Raw genomic sequence first — 13,544 nt, forward strand, 5'->3', positions numbered from 1 at the left:
TCGCAAGGAACTTCTTTTCCCCCCTCCCTGCTCGCCTGGCCGGCTCTCTCTTCCCTCAGGCTCAACAAGCCTCCCTTTTCCTCAAGACCCTACACAGCGTTTGACAGAATGGAGCCCGGCGCCATTGGCTAGTGCGACGTTCCATAGAGGAAGCTGCGAGTTCTGATTGGCTAAAGCGCAGCGCCCTATTCTCGTGCTTCACTTTTCTTGTTGGGGTTTTTTTTTACACACACATTATCCCTTTCTTAGTCTTGTGTGTGTGTCTCTCTCTCTCTTTCTCACTCACTCCCACCCGCTCGTTCTCTCTACTCCCCCCCCCGTCCGCTTCTCTTTGGGCCCGGGCAGCGCGCGAGCCCCGCCCAGCCTGCGCCCCGTGCGGTATATATTCGGCGGCGTTGCAAACTGGGCTGAGCAGAGGCGGTTGGGGCTGGAGTTCGAGGGCTTGGGAAAGTAGAGGCCGTCAGCCGGCTATATTGCTTGGGTGGGTGGGGAATTTTTAAAACTGAATTATTATTATTATTATTTTTGCAAGATTCTTAATTTCATACCCCTCGTGTTTTGTTCTGTTTTTTTAATTTTTCCTCCCTCTGGAAAAGAAAAGGCCCTCGGAAATTGCCCGAGTGCCGGCAGTGCGTTGCTTTGATTGTGCACGGCCAAAACCGCGGGCTGCGATCGCCTCTTCTCTCGTTGCACTGCGGGCGGGAGCGGATCGCCTCCGGCTCCCGAGGGCTCTCGTCGCCTGCATTGTCTCTTCTAAGCACCCCGCTCACGCACACCATGAAGGCGGTGAGTCCTGTGCGACACCCCAGCAGAAAGGCTCTGGCTGGCGGCTGCTGTTGCGGAGGCGGCGGCGGCGGTGGTGGTGGTGGCGACGGCGGCGGCGGCGGCGATCTGGCTCTCCGTTGCCTGGCCGAGCATGGCTGCTACAAAGGGAGTTCGTCGCCGGGCGAGGAGCCGGTGGCTCTGTGCCTTCAGTGCGATATGAATGACTGTTACAGCCGCCTCAGGAAGCTGGTGCCCACCATCCCGCCCAACAAGCGGGTCAGCAAAGTGGAGATCCTGCAGCATGTCATCGACTACATCCTCGACCTGCAGCTGGCCTTGGAGACGCACCCGGCGCTGCTCCGGCAGCAGCAGCAGCAGCAGCAACAACAACAACCGCCGCCGCCCCCGTTGCACCCGGTCAGCTACCCGGCAGGGCCTCCCAGGACCCCGCTCACCGCACTCAATACCGACCCGGTAAGAGAAGGAGGCGAGGAAGGCGGCCGTCGCTCAGCGCCGCTGTGCCCGACGCCTGGGCTGGGTTGGGCGGGAAGGGGAGAAGGGAGGCGAGGAAGTGAAGCGCTCCATGCCGAGGCTGGGGGCGGAGGCGGGGGGGACGGCGACTTCGCCTCTGCGGACGGGAAGAACCACCCGGCGTGTGAAAAGGGCTCCTGGCTCTTTGCTGCCCTGCCCTGCCCGCTCCCGAGCCCCGTTGTGCGCCTGGTTCTGGAAGAGCCGACGCGAAGGAGAACCCTGAGCTGACGATCCTCCAACCTGTTAAGGAAGGGGAGGGCTTCACCAGGAGCATGTTAGCTCCTTCGATGGCTCAGCCGGGGAGGCTGGCGGTTCGGGGCAGACCCCGCAAGACAGGGTCAAAATCTCCCTAGGCTGCCCTCTGCCCGAACAGGTTGCGCGATGGCCGAAGTGTTTCCATACCGACGTGGAGCGGCTGCTTCTAATTAACGCCCCCTACTCTCTCACACACGCACACACACGACGCTCTTTGCAACTTCACCTTTCCTCGAGCCCTTTTCGCCCGGATCCTCCTCTGCCTCTAGGTAGCCTTGAAGCCCTTGGGGCAGGGACTCCTGCCTTCATGTTGGCGTTTTGCACACTACCTGGCACAGGGTGGTAGCCCAAACGCGCAGGGATGGTGTAATCTACTCAGTCTGGAAATAAGGAGCGTCAGCCCAGATGATATAGCTTAATTGGCTTGTGGATTGCAAGGCCAATGTGCTGAAAGGAGGTTCTAAATGGCCAGGGAAATTGGTTTCCTTACACCTGGGTGTAGGTATGAAATAACAGAAACATACCTACACAGTCTTAAGATGGCACATGTATATGTTGCCAGGCATTGTCATTCAGGAACTGTGCATATTTCGATACATGATGCACTGCATAGGCATTTTGTAATGACTGGTGGGCAACATAGCATAGTCAGCCTTTGTGTTGTGCTTCCGTGCCAGCTGTACATGCATTCTCTGGAGGAAATTTCCATTTCTTTCCATGGGGATTATTTACCCATAGTTGCCCCAATCAGGAGAGGAGAGTCTGCACAAATTACCATCTTCCCTGTGTGTAGCCAGCGTGGATGCAGATGCACATCTGGGTGAACATCTGCATCCTGGTGCCGAGCAGGGCCTCACAAATGTTTTGCCGGTTGCCTCTCTGGGAGGTGATTTGGCTGCATGTTAGGAGGTGGTTGGAAATGGCTAGTCCATCCATTCATTGGTGGTAGCGTTTGTGACTGGTGCTTCATTGGGGTCAGCTTGGCTAGAAAGAATAGTACTACTGAAGGGAGATGGCTAGCTGAGGCGGAGATAACTCTGTTTCAGGGGTGACTTAGGAATACATGAAATGGAACGTCCATGAATCACAATCTCTGGAAGTGAAAAGATGCTCAGAGAAAGAACTGTGTGGCCCATACAATCCTCACAGCTCAGCGGAATCCCTGGATATTCTGATATGGAGACCCTTCCTGGGTGGTATTGTCCTGGGAAAAGATAATCCCACTCTGGTGTGAGTGGTTGTCCCTGTAGGTCTGTGAAGCAAGAGCTTGTCACATCTGGCGGCTTGCAGCCTGTTGGTCTGGGAGGAACTCTTGTCAAGAATAGCCCGACAGCTTCCCTCTCAATGTACTGGAGGAGAAGCTATAGCTGGCCAGATAATGGAGGAATGTTTGTTTATAACTTGAGTTTGTGATCCACACTCACCCTAATGTCATGCTCCTGTTCTGTTGTTCTTGTGCAGGCTGGTGCTGTTAACAAGCAGGGGGATAGTATTCTGTGCCGCTGATCTACACTTCCCAGGTGAGTATCTTCTCTTGAGGCTAGAGTAGCAGCAGGGCTGAGAATGTGGTGTCTCTGCCCTGTCTGTATGTATAGTACAGAACCTGCTTTACCTAAGGCTGCAAGCCCTAAGCATCCTTGCTTTGGAGTAAGCCCTGATGAAGTCAGTGGGACTTAGATTTGAGTAAATGCAGTTGGGATCAGGATGCAGTTCCATTTGTTCAGTGACCGGACACCTCAGTCTTTGACATTGTGATTGAAATCAGTTGAGTTTTTAAAAAGATTGGAATTAGGATGCTAGGTTGCAGTCCACCAACAAATTCAGCTAGAGTGCTTAAATTTAAGTCAGTGTAATCTCTATGGTTTAAGGCTTGAATCGTCTGGCTTTATAGTTTTGTGATGGGATGGTGTGTCATTCCTGATCAGATTTTTCTGCTTAATTCCAAACAGTTACATAAAGGGGGTAGGTCAGTGTGAATACATTTCATCTAAATGTATGCTTTTTAAAAAGTGTTTCCATGGCTTGATCCCAAAGGGACTGAGCTCTCTGGTTTTTTTCTCCTCAAACGAAAAAAAAAAAAAGGACTGCTGCATTTTAAGGACATGAGTCTGGTTTGCGAATCAGGCTGTCTCTTTAGCATCTTCCTTATGAGCTGCCTTTCTTTCTATCAAAACAGTGAATAAGCCATCATGGAAATGGGGTTGGTTTGCTTGTATGGATTCTTCCCCAGTTAAGCCTGTGGTCTCCACCCATGTACTAGGATATAAGTCCCAATTAACTCCATGTTGTGTACAGTACTTCCAAGTAAACAAGGGTGCTTATTCCCTTGCTTCGGTGCCTGAGCTCCACAGTAACACGGGAAGAGGAAGAGGAGGAAAGTGCTGTTTCAGGGAAATCCTTTCCCTCTCTTCCCCTCTCTGGAGAGCTTCTAGCACGGACTTGCAGCTGTGTGTCCCACCACCGCTTGGTCTAGCCTGGGAGCTGTGATTGTTGTTTGACCTGGTTTGTTTTGGGTTGTTGATCAAGCATGTCTTCTGTTTTGCTGGTGGCGCCAGCCAGTCTGGAGCAGAATGGTTCACACACCCCCTCTATTCATTCCTCTTCCACAGGTGTGCAGCAGGCAGATCCTGAGCCAGAGAAGCAGAAAGAAAGACACATTAGAGAGGGAGGGGAAATATCAGCCACTGGGCAAAAGGAAAAAAAAAAAAGAGCCCTCAACTACTCCAGAATTCCTTCTGTACTTCCTTTAGAAAGGGGTGGGGGTGGGGAAATTTTTTCACGACTTTGCACGTTCATAGTATTTTACACACACACATCTCTTTAACTCATTTGTTTTTAGATCAGATGTGAATTGTACACTTGTCTGGGTGGGAGAAGATTTAAATCTTCACCATAAGGGTGACTCTCCTGTTGGAGAGAAGATCATGGACAAATGGGAGTTTAGAAGTGTAACTTTAATACGCTGAGCAGCTGAAATCCTGAAGCTTTACTAATCTACCAGAAGCATTGTAGATAATTCTTGTTTTTACATCTATTGTTTAAAATAGATGGTTTTTATTATTTCCTTGGGAACTTTCTTTTCCCTACAGGAATGTTACATACTGTATAGATTAAAGGAAAAAAGTGACATTTCATACTATGTATATAGAGAGAGGTTCTATAAGTGTAAGTGAGAAAAGTATATGCTTTAATAGACCTACTGTAATTATAAAATATTTTTAATTAAATATTTTTTTGTAAATATTATAAAGCTGTGTATGTTTTTCTTTTTAAATCTGTGGGGATATTTAGGGAAAGATGTTTTCTGGCTCAAGTGCAAAACTGCTAATAATGACAATATATTGGATGTTGAGGGGTGTCTCTGATTTTCCTCACCCCCAATCCCTTTAGATTCAGAAGCTGTAGGTAGAATTGGTCCTGCATGAATGCATGTGATGTCTAACCACAATAAACGTGTTCTGAGTCCATAACAGATGTGGCTTTTTTCCTTTTAACTCAAATTAAAATATGTTTGTATCATACACTTTTGAAACTACTTTTTGTCTGTTAGGCGCTGGGGTTTATATTGGAGTATGTGCAAAACAGCATTGAGATGTAAGATTTTATTTGTTATTAACTGAGATTACTACTTTTTCGGTATGGGTACAGTACTGAGGTTTAATAAGCATTTATAAAAAAAATCTTTTGTTGCTTAAAGAAAACACTGAAATTTTTGTAACACCAAGGGAGGGGGTGTTCTACCCCAGAATTTTTAGCCCTGTGGCATATCACCTTGGAAAAAACGGATTAAATTTTTTTTTTCTGCTTGAAACCAAAGGGCAAACTCAACAAATGTACAGTTGCTGTTTCTTTCATCCAAAGACTATTGATAGTGATACTTGGAGGGTAGGGTGGGACAACAGGGAAAATGTCAGTCTAATTACTGGTGTAAATCAATTTCAAAGAAGTTGTGTAGACCAAAAACAAAATGCAAAATCAGATGACTGTATCAAAATTATTTTTCTAATCTACAGCAACGTTCATTTCATTGCAGCTCTGTTACATCTGAAAATTCTGTTTAGTCTCTGTTGTGTGTAACTTCTACATGTAAACATTAAACTAGATTGACGTGCCTTGTGCTGTGATCTGCTTCTTTCTTTCTTCAATTCTGCCAGGACTTTACATCTTGTCCACTTTCCTTCTATGTGGTGTTTAAAAGTTAATTTTACAATGACAGTTTGTATGATCAGCTCCCACTTTGTGTCCAGCTTCTTAGAAAGTTGCACATTTTGTGTGACCATCAGTAAAGCTACATACCACGATGTTTCACAGAGTGGGTGAATGAAATAAGATTTAATTGGGCACTTGCGTATGTAAGTGCCTAATTGTTTGTGTAGGGCATGGTGTGCTTGGTTTTTTGTTTTTAAAAAGGAGGAAAATTTCTTTCAGATTATGATAAGTGTCAAAGTTTGGGGTGTAAAGGATTTTTTAAATTAAATATTTGAAGAAATAAACATAGTAAAAGAACTGTAGCTATTGGCAAGAGTAACGTCAGTAAAATCAGTTGTTTCTTAATCAAAATGCTTGGTAGTAAGAGTGAGTGAACAAAATGCTGACAGCATAATACACTCTAGGTGACAATGACAAAGATCCTGGTTTTTGAGCTTTGTTTATCTTAAAACCATGAGGAAGACAAACTAGCAACTCTTCCAAATCAACTATTCTTGGAAACGAAGAAATTAAAATGAATGATAAGTAGGTATCAGGAGAAATAGAACTGGTTCCTTTTACTCAGAGTTATCCTTGAATGGGGGGAATAAATCAAGTGATTCAGCTTTTCTGTTAGAGATTGCCACAGTACAACGCAGACTTGAGATTAATATGGGCTAAAGAACAATACTTGCTTCCACACAATGAGTTCTTGTCTTGTTGCTGTGTGTGATAAAATTACCGTACAGGTTTTCAAGGTGTGTGAGTTGTTTAAGGAATAATTTACCACTGGCAGCCTCCGGTTAGATTCCATAACCAAGCAGAGAGTTGAACCCAAGCCTCCTGAGACCTCGTCCAACACTGCCCTACCACACCACATTGATTGTTGAATTTGCCTTGTGGGTATTTTCACACAGGAAAAGCAGAGGGAAATAAACAGTTGTGATCTTTTTAGCTTGGTCACAGTTGTGTTATTATTCCTCTTACATCTTATTCTAAGAGCCAATTGAAAAGAGCCACTCCAGCGCTTAGAAGTATGGAGGATGGGATTTAAATGGCCTTTCATGTCCTTTGCTCATTGCCTTCAAACCACTGCTGCTTCCTTCCTATTTACATTTGGGAGCTCATTTTAATAAGTGATGGTAAGAATATCTTTTAATATATAAACTTTCCAGTGTGGATAGTAATGAAGAAGAAAGTTGTTGAACAGCTTCATTGTTCATTTGAATGTGGATTTGTGTCAGTTTCATTCTTTCAGTCACTCACATATGGAGTGGAAGAAATGCAAAAAGCAAAAACTGGGGGAAAAACCACACTCTAAATGTGTCTGCTTAAAATGACCTTGCTCCATCCAAACCCTGAAACTATTTCTACTCTCATTAGTTTCAATTAAAAAGGCTCCTTCTGAAGTGATCTAGTACTGTCATGCACTGAAAGCCGCCTTCTGAGCTCCTGACTGCTCAGTTTGATGGTTATCATTCCTTGCATAGTGACATTGAAAAGCAAGTACATCCTTATAAATGAGAGGTTTAGTTACACTATTAAAGCAGTGCCAGTCGGCCAACGAAAGCAGACGCACTGTGAACAAGCAATGGAACTTGCACAAATAACTGAAATTTGTTATTAAAGCCTCACTGTGCAAAGAGTACTTAGAATTAGTTTTAACAATATGATTCACTCACATAGTTCTACGAAACCTTTAAGAGTTTGTTGTGAACATTTCTCTGTATTCTGCAGAGGGATTGCATTTAGTATATCATTGCAAATAGTGAAGATGACATTTATTGTCTAGTTCTTATTAAATTGTTGTAGAGCTGTTTGACAAAACATTACTAGCGTATCATTTGATACTTAAGGTTTGTAAAAATGAATAATGTTGCACAAGGTTGAAAAGGAGAGTCTCATAAAGTGCAATTGTGGGCATCCATAGTTTACTTTTGAAGAGTTCCTTACCCATTTAAAGTGTAGCATAAAAATCTGATTGTTTGTGACTAGGAAAACAATATGCTAAAGTTCAGTTGGTAACACTAACATCTGCCCAGATGTATGGAAGTCCTGTTTATACAGATACAACTTAAATCCAAGAAAGTGCTGCTAGGATTTAGTCTTGGCACCTACCGTGGGAAAGTATGGGGGAAAAAAATTTGATACACTTCAGAGTGGGAGCGTTTAGTCCTCTGATGTTTTAGACCTCAACACCCAGAAGCACAACACTTACATGGCAAATAATAAAGAACTACGGGAATTGTTCAGAACATCTTCAAGACTAACATTTCCCTACCCCTGTTTTAGCCAAATTACTGCCTGGGTAACACTGGCATGAGGAACTCCTCCTGCACTGGCCTAATTTTCCCCAGCAGAGGGAAGGATTGTGCAATGTCACTTCCCCTCCTGCCATCAAGAGCCAGTGTCCCCCCAGCTTAAAATTTTTCCAGGGCACTTTAAACGCGGTTACTTGCTACCTTGAACATGGGAGAAGCCAAGAAAATAACTGCAGGAAGTTCGTCAAAGTGCCCCCTGCTTCTGTGCTACCATTGACTTGACTGTTGCAGTTTGGAAGGAAGAGGTTAGTGTGTGAGACAAAGCCAAGGCAGGGGCTGAAGGTGACAACATGAATAATCACTTGAGCATCTACACACTACCTACACTGGTTATCCATGCAGTATCAGCACAGAGAGTTGAGAGAGAGAGTGGGGATCGGATGCTGTTTTTCCAAGGATCCCCTTGTACTGATTTCTGGACCAACAATCTATGCTTCCTGTGGTATGTCGCTGATTCCTTACTTTTGTGAAGCAGATGGCTAAGTTGTGTCTGAATTAGACTAAGGGAAGAAAGCCTCTTAGATGTAGAAGGAAAATTATGTATTGTTATTTGGACATAAAACAGGCTGAGTTCAGTGAACATGATAGTTCCTTTTGCTTGATCATGGGAAGCAGGTTAGCAAAGCATTGCCTCACACTTTCATTCTTTGCTCCACAACATTCTGGGAAAGGACAGGCTGGGTGAGCAGATTTCTCTCTTTGTAGTCCTGACTGATCTTTTTGTTCTCTGAATGCCACTGATGAACTGGTCTATTACTGTGTGTGTCTAATGAGACGTAACAGCAAGATTCTGGGTTACTGCAGTCCCTATACAATGGTACGGGCACAGAGGTGTTAGTGTCAAAAAGCAGCTTATATTTGGTTAGGAAATGGAGCTCACAAATCGCTTGTCAGAAGCTGTCCTGATAGGAGAATGTTTGGGCCGCAGTGAACACACAGTGCTGGAGAAGCAACTGGATATGTCCCCAGTTACTGCACAGTCATAGACAAATCCATACTTGCAGGACGTACTGCTTCTAAGAAAAAAAAGAGTACTGTACAAAAGCAGCATCATTCTGTTTCTGACTTTAAAGTGTTTCCTTCTTGGTTAAAGAATATAAGCGTAGGTTTCACTTGCTGCGTGTCATGCCACTGTCTGGATTTTCTGTTTTCTTGCATGGTTTTTTTGGCCATATTTATACCTTTATGCAAAACATCTATTCTCCTTATATTTACAACAATAAATGCACAGAATTTTCAGACACAGTAAATTTTGTCATGTAATTTCCTGAGAGTCATACACAATGTTTCCAAATACTGTACAAAGTGTTTCCACCACACATACTCTTTTTTTTACATAGAAATCCAGATGATCTGTGGGAAGACAAATTAAATCCTGATTTCCTCTTCTTTTGTGGTTTCTCTGCAATCCTGCATAATGATATGAGCTAGTTTTGCAACATGCTAGACGGGGGATACACAACCTTTCAGTTCTGAAGGCCCCATCTAGTGTCACCCTGTTTGTCTGTCTCCCTCACAATCCATGCAGATGTGATTGCGCTCTCTCGCTCTCACTCTCTCTCTCTCTCACACACACACACACATACACACCAAAATTGTGAGGAGTTTTTTACCTCATCCTGCTCAGGATTGCTAAGGTAAGGGTGAGGAAGATAGATAGATGAAAGTTTGAGCACCCCCTACAAACAATCCCAATGAAGAGATGCTCTGTGTCTCCACTGCCTTCAGTAGTAAGGAGGCAGTGATCCCCACAGGGAGAGGTGAGTGGGGTCCAAAAGCCTTGAAGGGGTATAGGTTGTGGATGGAATTCTATAGAATTTTAACTTTGGAGTTCACTGCTTCCTTCCCCAAACAGCATTTCTAATCTAGAAAACAATACTCAAATCAACTGATACAGTGTTCTGTTGAAGAGTTTAATTTATATACTGCTCTTGTCATACTATCTGGAAAAATAATCATTCAGATGAAATCCATTTAATGAACCTTAAGAATTCTCCAAAGACCCAAGTTGCCTAAAATAATAATAATTAAGAATTACATGTAGTCACTTTGATTCTGACTTAAAGCAAGACTTTCCAGGATTTCCTGGGTACAGAATACTCAGAAATGGCTTACCGTTTCCTTCTTCGCATGCTCTGAACTGTGAGCTTACCCAAGGCTACACAGGGTGGCTCTTCTCCTGACAGGTATAATGGAGAATCTAACTCACAATGCCTGGTTCCACAACCAGGTACCTAACCCACTGGGCTATTCAGCCAGTAATCTAAAATATTTGTCCTTGAAGTGTAAGACTAGAGGATAGTTCAATTCTAGTAAAAAGTATGATGATTCTTGCTCTTGAACAATGTGCAGGCCAAAGGAAAAATGTGTACACATTGATGTATGTAAATACTAAAGATAACACTTCTGTCCTGTTTTGAGTATCTCAGCTGTATTTCAGAGATCTCATGGGTGTTACTGTGGTTGGTCAGTTAGCTGATATCTTCTGTTACTGCCTTCAGCCTAAATCTCCATTTTATCTGTGAAGAATCCCAAACCTATAGAATAAAAGAAGCAGGAGGTTTTTTGTTTTGTTTTGTTTGTTTGTTTGTTTTATGGAATATGTTTGTGGTAAAAGTTTCTGGGTGGATTTTTTCCAGAGAGACTGGCCAAGGGACAGCTTTCAGCACTACTACCCAAAAGGCCTTGGGCTGTGATTCTGCCAAGGAATTTGCTTTTTCTGGTAAGGAGAAGGATACCTGAAAGAATGGGATGCCGGAGAAGCTATAAATGGAAAACAGCATCCCACCCACCCCCCACTCCCAGTAAAATCCATCTTTGGAAGCACCCTTGACTTAGGTTTCTCTTCAGTCTGTGAAGTTCCTGTTTTCAGCATTGTTTTTCAGCACGCCCAAGCAGAAACTACGATCTCCTTTACATTCTTGAAGTACTTGTCATGCTCAATGACAGTTTCTGCATGTTCCCATTTTCAAAGGTATATTTCTCTGTGTTATGTGCCTTCAAATTGTGGCAAGCCTACTAAAGTTTACAAGGGATGTCAGATAGCAAAGGAGTAGGAGCAGTTTTACCACGGCCATCTTCCAGTGACTTCCCATGGCTGAGCCAGGATTTGAACCCATGTCTCCTGATTCCTAGTCCCTCTCTCTATCCATACACTACACTGGTTCATATTTGTTTAGAGCTTACACATTTATGACCCCCAAAGGAACTACTGTGTCTCCCACAAATTTGCACGAAAGAGGAGATATCTGCTGACAAGGCATAGTTATGCAGATGATTGGAGTGGCTCCTGTGTCCGTGGCTTCCTTCTGCCTTCATCATCATCTTAGAACTGCAGAGCTGGAAGGGACCTTATGGATCATCAAGTCCAGCCCCTCTCAAGGAGACACAGTGGTGAATCAAACTCAGAGCCTCTGGCTCCGCAGCCAGATACCTCAACCACTGAGTCATCTAGCAGTTCATGTATACCTTGCAGGAAAAGATCTCCATGACTTTTCCTTCCTCTCAACATTTTGTGAGCAGTTGGAATACTCGCTCAAAAAGGGTTTCGTTCATTTGTTTTAAAATCTATTAATTCGTTACATTTATACCTCGCCTTCTCTCAGTGAGCTCGAAGCAGCACACATGGCTCTCCTCCTCCTCCTTATATCTTTATCATACTATAGGTAACTCTATCTAAATCTACATAAATGCACTGGGAAAGGGTGACTGGCCCAAGGTCACCCTTTCAGGTTCAGGGCTCAGGAGGGATGTGAACCTGGACCTCTGAGTCCCAATCCAAAACTTTTAACTTCCACACAGCACTGACTCGCCCGGCAGCCCACCTGGGAACTGCCTCAAACTGAAGCCAAACATTCTTCCTTGTACTGTGGAGTGCCATTGTTTTTTTAGGAAATAATTCTGCCTCAAAACAACACAGCCAGCAATAAATAGAGTTGTTGGTTTTTTAAAAAAATCTAGATGGGGACAAAAACTACATAAACTGTTGGGAGAAGTGACTGACCAAGCGGAGAAGATACTCATTGAACAAAAACAGCAGGTTGGTCAGGTGGTCTGATCACAATGGTTGACAGTATCAACAACTGTGCCACTGAGAATAAATGGTTACAATGAAAAGAACTTCTGTGGAGGCATTCATGATGCAGCTGGCTTTGTGTGCCCAGTTCTCCGAACACTGATTGCGCATGCACAGAATCTCATAGCATTTCAATCGGGGAAAGTAGCCTTTGAGGGAAACAGTGCTCAGTTCACAATACAGCTGCACTTGCAAGCCAGATAAATTTGCACCCTGGCCTCATTAAGGGGAACTTCCGTTTGCATTATTATTTAAAAAAAAACGGATTTGAATTTTTCCGCCACTGATGGTAAACTTCCCAAAAAGTTTTCAACTCAGACAAAAGGTTCATGGTCCATGAACTTCACACCTGTACAAAGAATGCAAACACCAACTGTCCCCTCCAGACTCTGAGTAAAAACGGACAACAGTTAGTAATATTCATAAAATCCTGGCTATGTAGTGTCTTTCACCGGATCTGAGTATTGTATAAGATTTAGCATCCATATCAATGCATAGATAAATCTTCCCCAAAAATGAAGAATGAGGTTTGCATGAGAGGCATGGCTGTGTAATGAACACCAGACTTGAGTTTCTAGATACTAATTTGGGGGCCATGTTACCACTCATTTGCAAATTAACATCTTTTTGACTGGCTTAGCTTGTTTAACTGAGATCATGATTCCCTAGCAGTTGATAAAAGCAATGCTCAGACAATTTTTACAATGCATCCCATTTACTTGAAGAGCGTAATGGCTCCTTCTGAGCCGTATGTCATGTAAATAAGTATTTCAAACATTTTTTAACATGCATATTATGTACTCCATAGATCAATGGCTTCTTTGAAGCATTTGCACTTTCTCTTGTAAAGTCGCATTTAGACTTTTTAAAAGATGCATTATTTATTCAATAGGCTATCACTTCTTTCAGAGATTCTTCATTCTATCATCGAAATATGTATTTAGTCCATTTAAAGATAAATTTCTCTTCATGTCGACAACAGATTGGAAGGGCTCTTCTGGAAAAAATAATCAGGAAGAATATGCTCATATACACCAAAAGCAGCCTGTAGCATAAACCAGTGTGGTTTGCTGTGGAATGTGTGTGTGTGTGTGTGTGTGTGTGTGTGTGTGTGTGTGTGTGTGTGTGTGTGTGTGTGTGTGTGTGTGTGTGTGTGTGTGTGTGTGTGTGTGTGTGTGTGTGTGTGTGTTTGTTTTCCCATGTTTGCTGGGGTTATTTATTGCCACCCACAGCTTTGCTGGTTCAAAACCTATTTGGCCTGGCAGTAAAGTTATTATGCTAAATTGGAACCATCACATCAAAATATGCTGATGTTATAAATGCATAACATTATAGCTTAGCAGTAGGTCTTTGCATGCAGAAGTGATAGGCTTGGGGTGCAGGGAGGAACCTTGGTTTCAGGGCTACAG

At 43.5% G+C, this 13,544-nt stretch overlaps 1 protein-coding gene across 2 annotated transcripts in view; it reads left to right on the forward strand.

Annotated features, from left to right (window-relative positions):
* The first annotated feature begins 246 nt into the window (after positions 1-246).
* ID4 (inhibitor of DNA binding 4) overlaps positions 247-13,544 on the forward strand; it is a 48,675-nt gene continuing 35,377 nt past the window's right edge. Inside the window, exons 1-3 of one of the 2 annotated variants that reach the window (XM_020781659.3) lie at positions 268-1,239; positions 3,013-3,071; positions 4,161-5,663. In XM_020781659.3, coding sequence (XP_020637318.3) covers positions 778-1,239; positions 3,013-3,057 — 507 coding nt within the window. In that variant the 5' untranslated portion in view covers positions 268-777 and the 3' untranslated portion in view covers positions 3,058-3,071; positions 4,161-5,663. Of the gene's footprint in view, positions 1,240-3,012; positions 3,072-4,160; positions 5,664-13,544 lie in introns of those variants that run through there. The other variant, XM_072998674.2, reaches the window with a different exon arrangement.

Source organism: Pogona vitticeps, chromosome 4 (genome assembly GCF_051106095.1).
Source record: "Pogona vitticeps strain Pit_001003342236 chromosome 4, PviZW2.1, whole genome shotgun sequence".
Classification (NCBI taxonomy): Eukaryota; Metazoa; Chordata; class Lepidosauria; order Squamata; family Agamidae; genus Pogona; species Pogona vitticeps.